The sequence below is a fragment of the Puntigrus tetrazona genome, chromosome 15 (genome assembly GCF_018831695.1).
Source record: "Puntigrus tetrazona isolate hp1 chromosome 15, ASM1883169v1, whole genome shotgun sequence".
NCBI lineage: Eukaryota > Metazoa > Chordata > Actinopteri > Cypriniformes > Cyprinidae > Puntigrus > Puntigrus tetrazona.
In genome coordinates this window covers 18888014-18908653 of record NC_056713.1, presented here as the reverse complement: position 1 = coordinate 18908653, position 20640 = coordinate 18888014, and the positions used below count along the sequence as shown (strand labels likewise).

Sequence of the window (20640 nt, the reverse complement as noted above, 5' to 3'; positions counted from 1 at the left end):
TGCCCGCCTACTTGTTGGTCTTTTTGTGTTGATCTGAATGAAAATGCAGAGTCATTCTTTGCCACTAGGTGCCTGCTTTTTGAACGTTAAAAGCTTACAAACACCGCTTTAAATGAAATCGAACAATCACTGGAGGGGTTTGGAAAAATGTTTCCTTGAGCGAATCGTTTGGGAGTCCTTGAACAAATAACATAAAAATCAGTTAATATTAGAAGGAAATGAAAGTATTTTTGACCTTGCATGCTTGACAGCCCATTGTTTGGGACTCCCCAAAACAAAATATGAGCCTTTCATAACCCATAATAAAAATAGGGGCACTTTAAATAACAGCATTTATTTGAAATACAGGTGCTGTATAATATTTATATAAATCCTTTCTCTAAAATAAACCTTACTAGCCCCAAAAATTTTTATGGAAGTGAATATACAGCTTTTGCATTTTTTAATAATTCATCCAGTAGGAAATATCTCTCTAAATTTGTATTTTGATTTTACAATGGCATAATAAGTAACTGATTTACGAATGATTTAAGTAGCCTAATGCTAATATATTCTGGAGCTTTCAGTGGCTTCAGGTTGCTAAGCAGGCTGCCATGGTGAACTGAACGTTCTTTACAGGCCCCAGGAGACCCATCCATCTTGGGCCTTGTCTCAGGAATCCCATTGAACTGATTTACAGAAAGACCGGTGAGAGTCACACGAGGCTGCCACGACGCCCTTCACCCCGGCATCAAAGCGCTCGGAGCCAGGCCGAACCAGGCTTCAGTCTCTCAGCTTCTTTTCAGAGAATTGGTGCTCGTTTGACTGCCAAAAGCAGTAGGGGGTTTCAGTAATGGGTCACCACTGCCACCTCAGCTCAGAGTCAGTGCTTGAACTGTTTAACTGCGTTTTTGTGTGTGTGTGTGTGATAAGCCAAGGTTTTCTATATAGTAGTTCACGGTGAGAGATTCAGTGGTATTTTCACCAAGGTGGCATATATTTGATCAAAAATACAGTAAAAATTATGGAATCTCATTTCAACCACAGAAAAAAAGTTTTTATCTCAAAATTCTGACTAATCAGAATTGCATCATATAAACTCGTAATTGCAAGTTAAAAAAAATCTAAAACAATCTAAAAATATAATTGAGATACAATCTTGCAGTTCTGAAAAAGTTCACAATTGTGAGATTATATAACACAATTCTGGGGAAAAAGTCAGAATTGTGAGACAAAGGGTCACAAGCTCTTTTTTGCATAAAGTTTTCACAAACAGGCGTTTAAAAAAAGTAAAATATTATTGCAGTTGTAATTACTGTTTGTTATTGAAAATCTTTCAATATGTAATTTATTCCTGTGGCGCAAAGCTGTTTTTTTTTTTGTAGCATCATTACTTCAGTTATCCTTCAGAAATGATTCTAATATTCTAATTTAATGCTTAAGATACAGCGATAGTGATTAAGAGACATTTCCCATCGTTATAAATGCTTGTGCTGTTTAATATTTTGTGCAAAACGTGACATTTTGCCCTGTAAAACTAAGAGACAGCAAGCATTAACACCATGTATTTAGGATGAAAAAGTCATACGTCACTGAGGTGACAGCAGAGATTTAATCCTGCTTTTTGCTTTTGACCCAAAACTGCAACTGCCCCCGGAGACTCGACTCTTTGCTTATTAAACCCAAGTGTGAATGTGTGCTGCTAGTTTCTGCAACTCTGCATGAATCTTTGTACTGATTCCTATCCCTTTTATGCGTGTAAAAGAGAAAAAACCGAGGGAGACAGAAGGACAGACACAAGTAGTCATCCGAGACAGCAAGAGCAGTAAAAAGAAGGGAAAAATACTATATCAAAATGTACACATCTCATGTGTTTTTTCACTTAAAATACGCCTGCAGAGGAAAATCTGAGAGGAAAAAGCCTCTCAGATTGATTGAAATATCTGCCAGTTTGTCATTTAAGGTTGCATTCTCTGATTTGTGAGGTTTCCCGAAGCTCTTAAGGCAGTACAGCTCTGAATGAAAGTATACAATGAGGTAGTGTCTCAAAAGCATTTGCGCTGTCTTTCGTAATATCGGTATCTCCTTGTATCCTCTTTTTCCCGTTTCATGCAAACACGAATACACAGGCATTATGCATATAATCCCCCAAAGAAAACCTATTGTAAGTATTGTAAGTATTTGATTTCAGAAGCACAACTAAACACAATGCGGATAAAATTGTGGGTTGCGCAACTAACAATCGCATCATTTTAGGAGAATTTGATTAGTAATGATTTAAATGCGAGTAAAGGACATGCATTGAAAAGCTGCGCTGCATTTGAAGGGTGGTTCAGGTAGCTTGAGGTCAGGAAGCACAGGCCATGCCTTTTCCTTTCGTTCGTCTCTCGCTCTCTCTGTCTCTCTTCTCTCAGAGGGAAACAGCTGCGCTGCTCCTGAGGAAACTCTGGTTATTTCCCATTGGAGAGGTAGTTCTGATAGATAGAATATGATTTTGGACTCTGTTTAGAGCTCGGATGCAGTTTATGGTCTAGAACGCAAGGAAGGAGGGGCAGTTAAGGTTACAGCTTTTTGGAAGAATGTCACTTTTGGCCTCTTTCCACAGTGGCTTCTGTGAACCCCCCACTCCAAATGCATCATGGGAGATTCTTTGGCCACATGCTTGACCTATTGGCTTTAATTCTTTTTTTTTTTTTGTAGTATATTCTCCTGGTACGTGACATTTAGGTTTCTCACAATTAATCACTTCAAATAAAGTTTTGACTTCTAAACATAAACTTAAATAGTGCACAGTTTCAATAAAACCTTAAAATACATTTGTTGTTATATTCTCATATATTTAAATGTTTGCATGCAATCTGTGATTTATAACTTTCCAAATAAACAATCATAATTTGCTTTTAAATGTACAAATGGAAATTTTAAATATGATAAATACAAAAAAAATAAAATCATGTGCATAGCTAAATACGTGACTAAGAAAAATTAAGACATTTAGTAATTAATGTTTATAATCTGGAATTAGCCTTTTAAAATGAACCTTTAAATGTAAATATCTTGCTGTTTTCTGCAGGCCTTTGTCTTAATCTCTGTAGTCTACTGGAGTCTACAGTGTGTGAACCAGAGATTCAACAGGATGAAGAAACAAAACTAGATAAGAGTCAACTGACACCAACAGCAAACCACCTCATAGTCACGCGTTACACACAAACCGTTTACGATTCAGTGTCCTGCATCAGTGACATCTTCCATACATTTAACTGTGAGATTGATTTGTCCTTTTAACTTTACCACAAAACTGCTGCTCGCATGCACTTTTCACACTGGTTTTAGTTTGGCATCGAAAATTTCATGAAATAAGATACTGTAAGACATGATTCATACCTTTAATAGCCAGCTTAAAGCTAAGTTCTCAATCATAATCAGTGCATGTGGTACATTAAATACAAAAGGTACCTACTAACTGGAGCTTTATCTGCATGCATACTATTATGTGAAATGTATCAAATAAAACAATTACAACATCTAATGTATTAAGAATAATTTTGTCAAATTATACACCAATTTGTCATAATGTACAGAAAATACCTAAATTCTTACAGACAGACATGCTTTGTGTATGTAATTGTAACAGACATTATCCCACAGCTATATATATAGTGTGTGTATGTATAGCTGTAGGATAATTTCTGTTACAATTACATACACAAAGCGTGTGTGTGTGTGTGTGTGTGAGTACTAATTTAGTAAAACTGGATAAACCAAAAAAGACTGGTAGTGATTTCATGTGATTGTACAAGTTAACACCAGGTGGTGCTAGCAGGACCCCTAAAACTGTGTCCCATTTCATTTCTGTGTTTATTGATCATTTCAATGCTTGTCAGGGCTGGTTTCACTGGAGAGCTATTACACTACCGCTCTCATATGAGCCGACTGGTTTGATTAGTTCATCATAAAGGACCTTGGTATATTTAAAAGAATAAGTCAGCAAGACAAATAATGCACAACAACCTGCCTCCCCACAGAATAAGAACATTCAAGTATAAAACTATATTTAATTTTATGTTTTCTTTGTCAAAGCATGTGTATGTGATTTACAACGGCACATTTCTGACATTATATGATATGCTGTCACTATTTCAGTTTCATAACATCTGCATTTCACACCTGGAATAGCGCAAGGTGGTGTGCCTAAGTGGTGTAAATAATTAATGACAAATTTGTTAAATGCCTTGCTAACAGATCCCTGGAGGTGTGTCTGAATTTAATGTTTTTTTAATACTATTATTCATTAGGTTATCAGAATCTGCAGAATATTGGCACTTTTTTTCAAGGTGAAAACATCCAAACTGGTTTTCTTCATTTTGATTATGTAGCACATGTAAGACTGTTATATATATATATATATATATATATATATATATATATATATATATATATATATATATATATATATATATATATATAGGCAGTTTGCATCTAATATAGGTAATATGGACAAAAGGAATATGATATGAAGCTTCTACTTTTCTGAGAAGGATTTGAGTAAAAATAAATAAAAATACTGAGTTTATTAAACAATTCGTCTCCTCTGTGTCTCTCCTCTTCACCGTAGACCGCGAGACACAGAGGAGACGAATTGTTCAATAAAGTCGTTATTTTCTTTGCATACAAAACGTATTCTCTTTGCTTCATAACATTCATATTGAACCATCGAAAGCAGGTGGACTACTCTGACGTAGTCTTTCATACTTTTCTGGGCCTGCAATTGACTTCAATTAGCCAAAAGCCTCCAGGTTTTCATCCGAAATACATTAGTGTTCTGAAGGCGACCAGATTTGAAACAACACCGGGGTAAGTGATTTAATGACACATTTTTCAATTCTGAGATGGATTAACCCTTTAACGACCTCTTCTCTTCTGGCTCGGTCATTAACGAGCACCACGACAAAAGTATTAACGATGTATCCTATATATCATGTATCTTAAAGGCGTAAAGCTTTTTGCTAATTTGTGAGCGAATGACATTCAGTGTTAATGTGCGCGGTGAACGGGAAGCTCCTCAAGGAAGACGGCCCCCATTGACATTTCAGAAATGCTCCTTACATGGGATTGGTTATTCCGTTCAAAGACTTCGGAGTTGTAACGTGTGTGTACTCAGTTATGGTATTGTTTATATAAACTAGCGCAGCTCTATATTTACATGACAGCTCGGTTTGGCACAAATCTCTTTCCTGACATCACCGACTGTTAGTCGCATGCCTGCGCATTGAGTTTGAGCTAAAAGCTCAGTGATGTGAGGATAACTCACATTAGCAGTGACCCGAACCTCTTTCGCACAGATATTCTGTCGGCCTATTATGCTATTAAGCGCCGACTGTAAGATCCGCGTTACAAGTACACAATGCAATCCGCTGGAAACGATTTTCAGAGGCTTGATTAGGTAAAATGTATAATGTGGTGAAAATAGCAGGCCCGCGTCCTCATCGAAATGGCAGATGGGTCCTGTTAGCCTCGCAAATGCGGTGCTCCGCTGCCAGAAAAGACCCAAATGACTCATGTTCAGATTATAGCATTACGCTGCTCGCACCAACTGGCAGAACTAGAAAGAAACGGGTCCATCCTTTATGTCTCCTAGCCTGGAATGAAACCCTTCCACGGGATGTTGACCACGCTAAAACATACAGCATTATGGGATTTGTGGCCTCATTTAGCCCCGTAACAAGATTGTTTATAAAATATGTGGCGTTTGGGTTGCATTTTCCAACTAGACATGTTTACAGTTGGCAGTAATTTGCCTTTGCTAATGGCTTCCAAACTGCTATTTATTGAAAAGTGATGCACATGCAGCGCATTCAGATGTCGTACTGGTTAACTTAAAGGGATCGGCCGCGCAAAAAGGAACATTCAGCCGTCGTTTACTCGTCCTCGTGTTGTTTCCAAATGTGTTTGACTTTCTTACTTTTTTCTGTGGAGTACAAAAGAAGATATTTTGAGGAATGTTTTAGAGAGTGGTGTGTTTCAGTTATTACAGATGTGGTTGGAGTTGCTCAGGTGAATAGAAGGGATGCAGAATGCTTGGAAAAGCCGACACGTCACATCACAAGTCGGTGTAAGGGTGTAAACTAAATGAATGAACCAGCTAGCCCATGCTTAGCATCCAAGAGCCCTAGACAAAGTGTGTGATGAGGCATTTTACCACTTAAAGACATTTTACTGACATTTTATTCTTACATTGTAATAGAGATTTTTATTCAGTGAGGGTTCATAAAATTGATCAAAAGTGATAGGAAAGGCATGTATAATGTTATAAGTGTTTTCTTTTTAAAAGAAATGCTGTTATTTTGATCTTGAACATGGAAAATGTATCGTGATTTCCACAAAAATACGTTTTTGACTGATAACAGTTAGATAACTCCTGCAAAAAAATAATAAAACAAATCAAAAAACAATTAATGAATTTGCACAATTTGTAATTTTTAATTTTTTTATTTTCTAAAATAGCCAGAAAAAAAATATTCAGATTAGTCATAAAAATATTTAGGATATATATATATATATATATATATATATATATATATATATATATATATATATATATATATATATATATAAAAAAAAATAAAAAACATATATATATATATATATATATATATATATATATATATATATATAATTTCTAAATGTGGTTTATTTGTTTAGCAGATTTATTTTTTTACTACTAGTTTTGATTGCATCCCCAGACTCATGATTAAACAAAAGTTTATAATTTTATGTTAGACAACAGAGAAACAAAATAAAAGTTTTTCATAATTTGAGGATGTTTGTTATTTTGAAAGTTAATACGCAATGTAAACAGCATTTTAACATTAAGAGTCCCTAAGTTGGCCGAGACTATTAAGATCCACTATATTAGGTCCAAAAAAAAGCACATATCCCTCTATACCGTAACTCCCCCTCAGTAGACCGCATTCTACCAGTATCGCATCCTAGATCCAATGCCTGCTAAATGGCAAGATGGAGAGATCAAGGGGAAAAAGAGGAAGGGAGGGGGTGTGTGTGTGTGTGTGTGTGTGTGTGTGTAATGCAAGCAGAGGCACGAGAACTGATTGTTGCAGATGAGTAGATCGCTCCCCCTCTCTCCAGCGCTCCTCTCTCATGCTCGTTTTCCCATAGATACAAACACAGTGGCTCTGTTAGAAGAGAGAGAGATGCTGGCAGGTGACGTCCCCTCAGACGACGCAGAAAAACACACAACATGCCTGCTGGATCGCTGCTGTTGACTTTGAGGAGCATCAGGTGAGTGGAACTCCGTTTGTGTCAAAGAGGGAATTGCGTTCAATCCGTTACCAGTGACAACACGATGGAGCTCTTGACCGTATTTGCATCACGCTGTATTGCAGACCAGTGGTGACGGGGTTGAACAAACACCGCTGGATTTGATGTCACGTATATTTATGGTCATATAACGCGTCATTTGTCAGTTTGTGAGCTTAGGTTGTGGGTATTTTAACATTGAGCTGTGAGCAAAAGCCATTTTGAATGAGGGTTAAGGTCAAGACGAGGCCAAGATCATCCATTTTTTTGTAGCCTGGGGTAACGCGGAGAAGAGTTTGTTTTGGGTTCTTGACACGGCAAGCACTTTTATTCATAAATACAGATTATCTTTCAGAAAAGACACTTGCCTCAGGCGCTTCCTGCTCTTGTCGCAGGAAGTTCAAACGCTTGACAGGATGTGGAATTGAGTCGCAGAGTTTTCTTTAAGTAGTGAGGAGGATTGTAGAATACTTCAGAAATGAATGAGATCATAAGCTCATTTTATCTCAGATTCTTCCTATATGTGACAATCACCATTTTTTATGATAATGTGTGAATGTTTTGGCATAATCATAGTTTAACTGCAATATCTGTTGCAAAATCAGGTGAAACTAAATTTTAATTTTAGAAACTATAAATATGAGGGTTGTGTGATATATTAGTACCATATTGGTAATGGCTAATATCTGAGTTTTTTTTATGTCTCAGCATCAATCAATAATCAATAGGATTTTCAATTATGCAATATTCTTGCATTCTTTTTCAATTATGCAATATTCTTTGCTGTATTTTTACATCAAGATGATCTTTCTCCTCATCTAACACTTCATTTTAAAGTTGATCGTTAATAACCTATTAAATGCAGACTTTAGCACATTTTAAAATTAATATACATTTTTAATACTGTACATTATAACGTCTAAATCCACATATAAAATGTTTTTTGTATACTTTTTATTTTACATTTATTTATACAAAATATTATACTTTTTTTTTTTTTTTGTTTATGGTTATTGGTTATAATAGGAGTATCTGTGTATAACATCAACTGTATACTTGCTCCCCTAATACATTTTTAATTTGGAATCTACATTGCCTCCACAGAATACCAGCTAGTAATATCACTTTAACTTGCTGGTTTTTTTTGTTTGTTTGTTTTTTTCTAAAATATTTTCTTGAATAAATCAAAAATGTCTGGATGTTAAAATGGGCATAACACAGTTTCACCCAATCTCACGTTAATCTTGAGTAGCTACACTGTAAAAAATGAGCATGATTTTAACAGAAAAAAACTCTGAAAATCCTACAATAAAAACAAATGACTAAATTAGTAAATTACTGTAAAATTTACAGGGAAAAAACTTAAATTGCATTTAAAATGTTGTCCGAATTTGAAGTTTTTTCTTTAGAATGACTCTTTCTTCTTATTTTTTCTTATCAGTTATATTTATTAGGCTTGTATGTTACATCTAATGTTGTTAAATTAATTTTTTAATTAAGTTAATTAAGTGTATTGCATATTTCCCATACATTTACCATGACTGAGAACCTTCTAAATTGTTATTATTTCAAAGGTTCGAACCAGATTTCAGTATGTTCACTTTAGTAGGTATGTTAACATCATATCACTTATCACAACTGTAAATTTAACTTAAAACCGTAACACCAAAAACGCTGTTACTGTATTTTTTACAGTAGAATTCCAGCAACCACATCTGCAGTTTTTCATCATAAATTTTAGATTTCTCTGAAAAAAGCTGAGCTCCTGGAGGCATGCCGTCTGAGCGGGGCTAAAGAGTGACGATCCAATTGCCAGCAAAACAGACATTTGATGCCGTCTGCAGTTCTGAATCATGACCGGGATCTTTTATAGCTGGGACCGCTCCATCTTTTAGTATCAAACAATGTGCAAATCCACTGGGGCTTGTTTATAAAGCGGTCGTGAACAAACACACTTGTGAAAAACAAAGGGCATCCGCTATTCAAGTAATGCTGGGTTTTTTTGGAAAACATAACAAGGTTATCGTTCTCTTAAAACCAAAAAAACACACTTCTTTGGAAAGCTAGGCCTACTTCCCGTGCGAGTCCCGTGCAGTGCAGCCGAAAGAAGTGCGTTGATGAACATGATCCGCTCGGGAGCATGATTTGGGAGAAAGAGTTTCATTCTTGACTATATCATGAAGAACTACGATAGAAAAAAACAAACCCGAAGTACAATTCTTTTAATATGTCCAAATTGTTTCAAACAATCCAACTTTTTAACAGTGTAAAGAACTCCTGTGCATGTTACCCCTTCTTTAAGTTAAAAATGTGGCTGATACGGTAAATGAAGTTGTTTTTCCCCAAAAAATCTAGGGTTGGTAATTAATACATTTATTCAGTAAGGACACATTTCATCAAATAATCCTGTTAAAATGTTTCTAAAAAATATTAAGCCTTTCAACAGTAAATATATGACACCATATTAGTGTTGTAACTGTAGTTTTGATTAAATAAATGCAGCCTTCACTGAAAACAATTACTAATTGAATTTACTATTTTTTTCAAGTTCAATTTATTTTAGCTGCATTTAAATAAATTTAGTTGACTGACTAATATATATATCAGTCAACTATCTATCTATATATATATAATTTTTTTTTTTTTTTTTCATGTAGCTAAAATTGTTTGCAACCAATTACATTCATTTTCATTCTTGATGAGCAGAATATTTTTAGTTAGTTTTTTACTGATTTTAAAGTTTTGAACGGTAGTGTTCTCTTACCTTGAGGAACGAACAAAGCAGCTTGTACGACACAAAGCAGGGCATCACATCATTCAGTGTCAGGTCAAACGTTAACTTCAGTATTAACTGGCATGATGTTGCATGTTAAAAATATTCGATGGCACGTGACACGAACTCTTCTTGTTGTTCCTGTAATAACCGACGTAGCACAGAATCACAAAAACAGGACTTTCTGCATGAACTGAGAAATAAAGCTAGACTATATTACACAAGGTGAGCTTCGTAAAATGTACAAGATGACTGACAGTTTTCTCATTCTCTCCTCAGAGGCTGAGCTGCTGGATTTTATGTATGTAAACAGAGGCAGATAAACACCGGACGGCATGTCGAATGAAGAAAAGTGGGTCACTTTGAGTCCAAATGAATTCTCTCTTCTTCAAGACTATGCACAATGTAAGGCTTTCCTCCTGTTAAATTCTTACGAATTTGCCTAATATTTGTTTATCAATACATAGGAAGATAATACTGTTTCAATTCGTGCTTCATTCGATCCAAAGAGCCGCTAAATATCCTTGAGGAGACACGCTGACAGGCTGCCATTTCACTGGAATAAAAATCGAACCATTTAACTGCATTTGTGCATGTGTCACTTAAGGAAATGTCATTTCCTGTCTGGAGCTTAAGGTTAAGACTTCGATCTAATCCAATCGGTAGCAGACTATGAGGGGAGAGAAAATTCTGACTGACGGTTATTAATTCCCCTAAATACATAATCCATCCATGATGAACGTTGATTCCTTTGAGTGCTAGCGCCGCAGCGATCCTGAATGAAGTGTCATCTATAATCGCTTTTTGAGGAAACGGTTAGAAAAGCCCGGTGTTTGCCCATTTTTGCTGTTGTTTATTACGTTTACCGATAAGATAAAGAGATAAAAGTATTATTTTAGCCTGATAATAAAAGATTCGATTAAACACCAATTCAAGAGCCAACCACGCAAAGATGAAGATACAGATTTGCGCCCTTTTGATTACCCTAAATCCCGCATTCATACATAACAAATCAGCTGTCAACGAGAGGATCTTTCATTACGTATGCAGAGAACAGAGATCGTCTGCATTTAATTGAGTAATCTGAATAATTGATACCCCCGGAGCCCTGTGTTTCCTGTGCCAGGCCATGGCTTCTCTCATTCTGATTGGCTAGCACTTAGTATGACAATATGGGTCATTAGTGAAGAAGGAGGAGGGATATGAAAGCTCTCTGCTGCTGAAAGCCTCACGGGCTTGTAAGCTATAGTATCAAAGGACTCCTGATAGAGATGATCTGATCAAAGATTTAATTAAAAAGAAGGTATACATTACACAGCACCGTTTTCAACACTGCTAGTGAGAAATGTTTCTGAAGCACATCATATGCGATAAATTTTTACATAATATATGTGTATTGTATATATTATGTATATGTACATGTATATAATTTAATTAGAATTTGTATCTTTTCTATAATATATACTGTATATACATATATAAACATATAAATAAATATGTACATGCATGTAAATAAAAGTTTTATTTTGGATGTTATTGTTTGAGGGCGCTAATTAAAGTATTTAAAAATATATGTATACCTATAAATACACACAATACATATATTATGTAAATAAAAAGTTTTATTTTGGATGTTATTGTTTGAGAGCGCTAATTAAAGTATTTAAAAAAATTAATGTTTTTGTTTGACCCATTTGTTGCAGACACAACTAAGAAACTAAAAGATGTTCTCCAGGAGTTTCATGGAGATGGGATTCTGGCCAAGTATAATCCTGAAGAGGTATTGCAACTCTTTAAGGCCTTTCGAACTCACTGTTTTGCAGTGTTCATGCTGAGCTAAGAATGCTGTACTGCACTGAATGTTATGATGATGATATAATATCAGTGGTTATTAAAGCCGTTAAACTATATGATGTTTCTTTTGGGTAAAGAAATCATTTCAGTTTCCATAATCGCTTGCTATCCGTTTACTTGTCGTTTTGTGCTGCATAGAAGCCAGAAATCCTCAATCAGGTAAATGGTCATTTTATGGTTTTACAGCCTGGCTGCGCGGTTATTTGGTCAGTATGAAATATTAACAGAGTAACAACAGGGTGAATCACCTTCGGCAGGAAATTGACTTTGAGGGTTTCAAGCTCTTCATGGAGACCTTCCTGGAGAGTGAACTTGACGACGAGTTCTGCCAGCATCTCTTCCTCAGTTTCTGCAACAAAGACCCCAAACCAAGCCCCTCCATGACAGACAAGCAGAGAATCATGGGTAATTTGATTCTGCCCTTGAACAACCTTCGTTTAAACTTTTAGAGAAAAACAAATATACTGTAATATCTGATTGGGAAACCACTGTAAACTGCTTCAGAGAAAACATTTGTTAAATCAGATTACTCTACTATTGAAATGTTTATAATAATCGGGATATTAGAGGGATTTCTGTAGGATAAAGTGATACTGAAAAGTGGGGTAATGACTGCTGAACATTAAAAATTGAGTTGAAAATCCTGTCATTAAGTACTCACCTTCATGTTGTTCCAAGACCTTCGTTCATCTTCAGAACACAAATTAAGATATTTTTGATGAAATCTGACCCTTCATAGACAGCTGAAATGATCCAGATCCAGAAACGTAAATAACGTTGCATCTGTAAAACAGGATGTGACATCAGTAGCTTAACTTCAGTTAGGAGACTTAACTAGGAGATCACTTTTTTTTTCGCAAAAAATAATTTACATAATTTACTTAACCATTCTCCTCCCCTGAGATGGGGGGCAAAACAAAACAAATCATTTACACTGATCGCTGAAGTTGAGATGTCACATCCTGTTTTACTGACCTGGATCGTTTCATTTGTGTTGCTGTCTATGGAGGATCAGATAGCTCTCCGATTTCATCAAAAATATCTTAATTTGTGTTCTGAAGCTGAACGAAGGTCTTTCGGGTTTGGAACTTTTAGTAATTAACGTCAATGACATAATTTTAATTTTGGGGTGAATTTTACCCTGCTGGAAAAAAAACTGCTAAGACCAGCCTAGCCTGGTCTTAGCTGGTTTAATCTGGTCAGCAGGCTGGTTTTAGAGGGGTTTTGTCCACATTTCCAGCCTGCCAGGCTTGTCTTAGCTGTTTTTTTTTTCTCAGCAGGGTAAGCTTTGTCATAAATGACATTGTAAAATACATTTTACGTTAAAGCAACGTTTCGCAATTGTACTGTTTTAATGCATTTTGGCGGTCTCTGAGCAAATTTCTTCAAAAGAATGAAAAAATCTGGCTCACTCCGTAAGTTTGGCGTTACAGTATAGCGTTGGCCACATATATGCACGCAAAGCAAATATATTCTGTTTGTTCCTGTTATTTGATTTTAATTGTATAGCTTTGTCATAAAAACAATAAACTTTAACGGCATTATTTCCCAAACCTAGTGTAAAAATAGAGTGATTAAATCTCTTAATTATTTCCCAGGGATCTCTAGCCAAAACGCTCTGCGAAAAGTGATATGTTAAACACAATTTACTGTGGTTTACAAGGTCTAAAACTCATAAAGGGAAGCTGCACGCCGCCGAAGGTGTCATCCCCATCCAAATCTCTTGGTTCAGTCCAGCTGAAGGATATGATCTGCTATCTCTCTCTCCTGGAGGGTGGACGACCAGAAGACAAACTAGAATGTAAGACTACTTTCTATGCTGTACCTTTCCTGCTAATTTATCAGTTTTACTCAAAATGCACACTTACGAGTCTTCATGGTGTTAAAGAAGCTCTCATAATTGGCTTCATAATAGAGAAAACACGGGGCGATGCTGCCACCTACCGGCAGCTTTTGTCACATCCGCAATGGTTTTCTGATTGTAATTCCAGGTTGCTAGTTCAATACCTGTTGCTAGGGGCTGCTCGTATGCTAATAAGCTCTTGATAATGACTAATGTTGCCTCTGAGACGCTGTTATGCAAGGAAGAACTAACGGTTTGAATGAAAATCGTCCGCGACGGTCTAGTTCAGACTGAATCGTGCTGAGCTGGATTGAATTGTCTTCTTGGGAGATTCTGGGATTGGCTGAGCTGCTGGTTTCCATGACGACGCTCACTTAATGCCTCGTAGATTGCGCTCTGAATTGTTAGATTCTTTTCACAGATATCGTTAAGAATACAGAGCCATTTTCTTGTCAGGGTACTCTTTTAGATGCAGAACTGTTTACTGCAGTTGTTTTTACATTTCTTTGTTTCTTTCGCAGTTATGTTTCGACTTTATGACACAGATGGGAACGGGTTTTTAGACAGTAAGGTGAGACCTTCATCATTTCCAGCAGTCTATTATTGTTGTAATAACATCAAAACGCCACCTAGTGGCTTGGATTGGTTATAAATTTCGCTCTTTTTTGTTTGAAATGCTTTTTGGTAACCCCTCATTAGTTAATAACATCAGTAAACACGAACTAAGAATGAACAATACTTCTAGAGCATTTATTTATCATAGTTGATGCTAATTTTTGCGTGTACTAATGCATTATTGAAATCACAATTTGCGTTTGTTAATATTAGCAAATGACCTGTGAGCTAACGCGAATAAACAATGAACAACTGCGCCTTCATTAACTAGCATTAGCATAGATGAATAAATAGTGGAATAAATGCGCTGTTTATTGTTTGTTCGTGCTAGTTAATACATTAACTAATTAACAAATGACACCTGATTGTGTTACAGACATTTTTCTTTAAAAAAAGAGATAAAAAGGACGGCTTCAAGACAAGTTAGTTAAACAATTAAAAATTTTGTTTGAAATTTCTATTTAATTTCAATTGCTAGAAACTTTATGAACAATTAAAAAAATTGGCAAAGGTTAATTGCTTTAATGCTTAATTGAGCATGCAATTTTAAAATAGATGGCTTACTCATGTAATACTATAAAAAGTATAAAATAAATATAAAAAGTATTTTAACTGTAAACTGTTCTTCAGTAATCTTATATATATATATATATATATATATATATATATATATATATATATATATATATATATATATATATATACTGACACAATTATATGTGTGTGTTTAAATGCATTTGTACCTAAATACACATTTATACATGTTCATATATGAACGTGTTACAAGTAGAAGAAATAAATAATCTGTAACTGAAAAAAGCAGTGTTTTTGAGTTAAAAGATGTATCAGGATTTAGGATCCCACCACTACATCTCTGTGTAGAGTTGTGTTGTCTGTGTACAGCGATGTCGTTCACAAAATGTCTTCTCCTCTCGGACAGGAACTGGAGCACATTATCTCTCAGATGATGCTTGTTGCGGAGTATCTGGAGTGGGACGTCACAGAACTGAAGCCGGTAAAATACACTTCATTTGACCGTAGCTGGACAGTGTGTGCCAAATTTGAAGATATTCTAACATCATTACTTCTGGGGTGTAGATTCTGGAGGAGATGATGCAGGAGATCGACTACGACCGTGACGGGATGGTTTCTCTCGAGGAGTGGGTCCAGGGTGGCCTGACCACCATTCCTCTGCTAGTACTGCTGGGACTCGAAACTGTGATTATCTGTTAAGCTTTACATATCTATGTGTTCATATCATGCGTTTATTTTTCCATCTTGTCCATCTGTCAGTTCAACTATCCATTCATCCAAACCAAAATAACTGTTACTGTGCATCATTGTTGAGAAATGGAGATGTTACACTGTTTCCCCACTAGATGGAGTCCTCGACTAATTTTAAATGCATTTTCGGTTGCACTAGCGCTATGGCGCCTGATTTATTTTGCGTGCCATCCAGATTGTTAAAGATGCAGATTCAACATTTTTCAAAAGATATTCCTTTCCTTTCAAGTTTTGCTTCGTCTCAGCAGGATTCCAGAATACCCTTTATGTAATTAGCTGTAATGTTTTTCATCACGGTTGACATAGTCGTATTATCCTTGTCACGTCCCCATAGCTGTCTTCCACTCATTACACTCGCTATTATATTGATCTTTTTCACTCTCTCTTTTTTGCAGAATGTAAAAGATGACGGGCAGCATGTGTGGAGACTGAAGCACTTCAGTAAACCTGCCTATTGTAACCTGTGTCTGAATATGTTGATTGGATTAGGAAAGCAAGGCCTCTGCTGCTCCTGTAAGTCCGGCACCTGATCATTTTTCGCCTTATGCTATAGGTGCGAATGAACAAGTACAATTTGGGATCATGTAATTCATTTAATTTCTAATAAAAGGTAATATATTAAATATATAATTTTTAAACATTGACATTCAAACAATTAAAGATGGTTGCAAGTTCATAATAGAAATTAATATTTAGAAATGTTTGTATTTAATGTTTTTTTTGGACTTTGAAGTAACATGCTTTGTACTATATTTATAAATTAATATATTGATAAATGTTGACATTAACCAACTGTAGACAGTATAATACTAAATTGTGTTACAATACATAAAAAATGATCAAAACCGATACAAAATGCACTATGAATACATTTTTTGTGTTTGTTTTAGTCTGCAAGTACACCGTTCATGAGAGATGTGTGGCTCGAGCCCCCCTGTCCTGCATCAAAACATACGTCAAATCTAAGAAAAACACAGAGGTGCGTCGAATTGTAGTGTTTAAAAACCAGCACGCTTGGATCACCAATGCTTCACGGGGCTTAGAGCAAGGGCTTCTTTTCAGCTAATGAAATTAGAAAGAAATTCTCTCTCTAAGCATTGCTAATTACATGATTAACCTGGTTTAAACAGAGAACTGAATACACCAGCGATGAGTCGTAATCAAAGCCCATGTTCATTTGTAATATACTTTCTCTCTCTTCCTGTCTCTCTTTCTCTATATATGTATTTATTTGCACGCTGTATTAACAAAAGCTTTTTTTTAATAGATTATGCATCATTTCTGGGTTGAGGGAAACTGTCCAAGCAAGTGTGATAAATGTCACAAAACTATTAAGTGTTACCAGGGTCTTACAGGCCTTCATTGTGCCTGGTGCCAGATCACTGTGAGTTTATCCGTTTTTGTAATTATTTAATAAACGTTGATGAATTTTCTGTTTTGAAGTTACGTTTTGCTCTGTCTCGCAGTTACACAACAAGTGCGCTTCTCACGTCAAACCCGAATGTGACTGCGGATCGCTGAGAGACCACATACTTCCCCCAAACGCTATATGCCCTGTTGTACTGGTAATATGTCGTATTTCTTTTCGTGTGTTATTTTGGGACTCAGCTGTTATATAAAGCTTAGCTCTTTTAGACCTTTACATGTGACCTTTAACTGCAGGAGAGACAGTCAACTCTGAGAAAAGACTCCAGCCAATCAGGAGGCCGGGGGAAAATACAAAGAACCAATTCGGTATCAGTGGATGGACAGGGGCTGCAGGTGAATGACACACACTTACATTTGGGTTGACTTAGCTATTTTTTATGCTTTTCATGCATGCGTCTTTTATGATCTAATATAATTTAAACAGGATTTAAAATTACATTTGAACTAGAGAAGCACTGATATACATTTTTGATTACACTTTATTTCAATTCTCTCTGTTAACAAACATTTAACTACAACCTTAATTAACTCCAAATTTGCTGCTTATTAATAATTAGTAAGATAGTTGTTAAGTTTAGGTACTGGGTAGGATGGTAACACCTTAGAATCAATTACACGAACTATGACTTTTAACTCAATGAATTACAACATTTTTTTTGTTGCTTATTAATAGTTAGTAAAGTAGTTGTTTAGGTATTGGGTAAGATCAGGGAAAAGGCATTAATATTTGTTTAATTACTATTAATAATAGTAATATGCATGCTAATAAGCAAATACATTTTTAGGGATGTAGAATTTGGTCATGTAGAATTTATTGCGTAATTTATGCAGTAAATCCTATTAAACAGCCAATGTGTTAATAATAGTCAATCATGCTAATAAGCTACTACTACTAGTTAATATTGTTTATTAATTATTTGTAATTATTTAATGATGCCCTGCTGTATAAAAGCATATATTCATGTTCTGTTTTTATGTCTAAATAAATAATAAAAATAATGAAAAACACAAAAATGTGATCATTGATAATAAAAACTAAAAATTATTGTTTTAAATGCCACAAGTGAATCTACTTGCAACATTATGAGTTAGAGTATAAAAAGAAGTGTTTTTAAAAGTAAATATATTTGCTACATTTACATTTAACGGTATATCCAGTATTAACCAAGGCATATTCATTTTAAAAGAAAAAAATTAAAATAACTGATATAATTTGATAAAATCTGCATTGTTCATTCCTAATTAAACAAGAATCTAAGTATATAAATAAAAAGTCTATTAACATAATTTTACAGATTAATTTCTTGGTGAGGCATCAACTAAGTTTTGCTTAAAATTACAATCGTATCTCAACATCACACTTCTAGGCAGCAGTGACCCTCTGCGATTGGGTGTTGTCTGAGCATAGTAATGACAGAACGAAAAAAGACAAATCATGTCCTGGGTCATCCATCTTGGCTGGCGGCGGCTAACCAGTGTAATAATCAGGATTATTATTTATAATTAGAGGAAGTAATGGATCACTCGTCACCGGACGGGCGGCTCATTAATTCACCTGGGCCTGCTGGGATTGTTTCGATGGGTCCTGTTTTAAGCGCTTCATCTGTGTCACTGTCCACCGGAAGACGACTCACACTCCCTGGATTAGTTTGTGCGTGCGTCGTCCGCTCCAAAACCCCACAATCATCATGCATCCATGCAGAAAAGTGACTCATGGTCAAAGACTGTCATTAATGACTAAATATGGAGCTGATTACCGAGGTTTGCCAGTTGCGTGTCATGACGTGGGTTTTACACGGGTAGCGCATCACAGACTTTTTGTACCGGAGAGTACATTCTGAGATGCTTTTGATTAATGCCAACGTGATGTTAAACTCTGCTTGCAATTATGAGAGAATGGGGAGAGAATTATCTCATTGCTGATTGAAAATGAGGAAAATTTGGTTCCGAAAAATCTTAAGAATGAACAAATTTGTGTATTTTGCTGAGATGCATAGTATTACTAAATGTACATTTGAGAATTAAATAATGTTTTGTGCGCTATGTTGGTCAGTCAAATTGAAATCATAAAGATGATTTAAAAGCTAAATTCACTTCAAAATGTTTCTAGATTGGTATACCCAATAATGCTTTTTATCATTTTTATCTATAGATCACGCCATTAGACGGAACACATCCATTGTTGGTTTTTGTCAACCCTAAAAGTGGAGGCAAACAAGGGGAAAGGTGAGATCTGTGAAAGATGGTGTCAGATTTTTAATAAGAAAGTTACACTTCGGTATTTTCATATAGCGTTTTAACTGTTTTTGAATCGTTCTGCATAATTTATGCATCACTACAGTTTGTTCGACACCGGTGCTTACCAGTTGCAGTCAAATTAGCAATGCACTGAATGTGTTCGAGGTTGTTGATGAAACTTCTTTTTAGTTACAATTACAGTTTCACATCCATTTCTGGCAACCTAAATGAGGATCTAATCAAATCAGTTACCATTTAAAATCCATTTTTGGCATCCTAAAGATCCATATCAGATTTCAGTTCCTCTTTACGGACAATATTAGATGAGATGGCCCTGATCACCAGTATTTCTTGAATAGCTAATGTCTTGTAATAGCTAATATTAATGACAAAATCCTCAGTAATCACTGTAATAAAAAAAAAAAACACTGTAAAATATATCCATGGTAAATTTATATTAGAAATGGCATCTGTGGTTGCCAGAAATGTATTGTAAAAAAATTTGTGAAAATTGCCATAATTATACAGGCAGTAAAATAGAAAGCCATATACAGTAAGTGGCCTGTCCTCAGAACACAGCACAGGATCATAAACACAAAAATAAAACACTATCAGGGTAATAGTAAGTATTGACAGAAAAACACCATAAATTACATTAGTGCTAAAAATAAGAAGAAACAAAACTAATTAAATAAAATATAGTCATATTAAAGATAATCCTGAAAAAAAGAGATAATTGTGAAAACAAAAGAGACAAAAGTAAAAGTTAGCAAAAAAAAGTTAAGTGATGTCACGTAAGTACTTCTAACAATGTTTGTATTTATTATTATAATATAATACAAATAAAATTAAGAGTTTGTACTTGAAAAATCATATTTCTCAATAAAATGATATAAAATGTGCAATAACCATTTATAGTTCACCAAATACAGTATATACCAATTTAAATCATTGTTAAAAAAATACTGCAATTTATTTCTCAAATATTTATTTCATACTAAGTCTAAATCTACGTTCAAATCCATAAACATATTTGTTGACATATCACAAGAAGTATTGATATACAATTTATATTTTAACTTCAGTATTTCCTGATATCACAATCCACATTTCTTAATTTTGTGTCTAAAACATGTTTAATGTCTGGATTGTATGATCCCTGCATAATGTACCTGAAGTATACAACAGTTCCACTTTTAGCACAATCAAATATACAGCATTTATTTTGTATTTAGTTGTACTTCAGCTCTATTTCCACACAATTAAAGCGCATTACGTACAAAATTAGCTAGAATTTAAGTATATAAGT

The 20640-nt window shown here is 35.1% G+C and overlaps 2 protein-coding genes across 7 annotated transcripts in view; both read left to right on the top strand.

Annotated features, from left to right (window-relative positions):
* Nucleotides 1-7278, top strand: part of agmo (alkylglycerol monooxygenase) — a 31143-nt gene extending 23865 nt beyond the window's left edge. Inside the window, exon 13 of one of the 3 annotated variants that reach the window (XM_043258953.1) lies at nt 7156-7278. In XM_043258953.1, the coding sequence (XP_043114888.1) occupies nt 7156-7179 (24 nt within the window). In that variant the 3' untranslated portion in view covers nt 7180-7278. The other 2 variants (XM_043258951.1, XM_043258952.1) reach the window with 2 other exon arrangements.
* Nucleotides 7279-10349: 3071 nt separating this feature from the next.
* dgkb (diacylglycerol kinase, beta) overlaps nt 10350-20640 on the top strand; it is a 41559-nt gene continuing 31268 nt past the window's right edge. Inside the window, exons 1-14 of one of the 4 annotated variants that reach the window (XM_043258947.1) lie at nt 10350-10474; nt 11773-11849; nt 12062-12082; nt 12181-12328; nt 13587-13724; nt 14288-14337; nt 15322-15396; nt 15480-15599; nt 16061-16178; nt 16556-16644; nt 16933-17049; nt 17132-17230; nt 17328-17426; nt 19246-19319. In XM_043258947.1, the coding sequence (XP_043114882.1) occupies nt 10405-10474; nt 11773-11849; nt 12062-12082; nt 12181-12328; nt 13587-13724; nt 14288-14337; nt 15322-15396; nt 15480-15599; nt 16061-16178; nt 16556-16644; nt 16933-17049; nt 17132-17230; nt 17328-17426; nt 19246-19319 (1295 nt within the window). In that variant the 5' untranslated portion in view covers nt 10350-10404. Of the gene's footprint in view, nt 10475-11772; nt 11850-12061; nt 12083-12109; nt 12329-13586; nt 13725-14014; nt 14170-14287; nt 14338-15321; nt 15397-15479; nt 15600-16060; nt 16179-16555; nt 16645-16932; nt 17050-17131; nt 17231-17327; nt 17427-19245; nt 19320-20640 lie in introns of those variants that run through there. The other 3 variants (XM_043258948.1, XM_043258949.1, XM_043258950.1) reach the window with 3 other exon arrangements.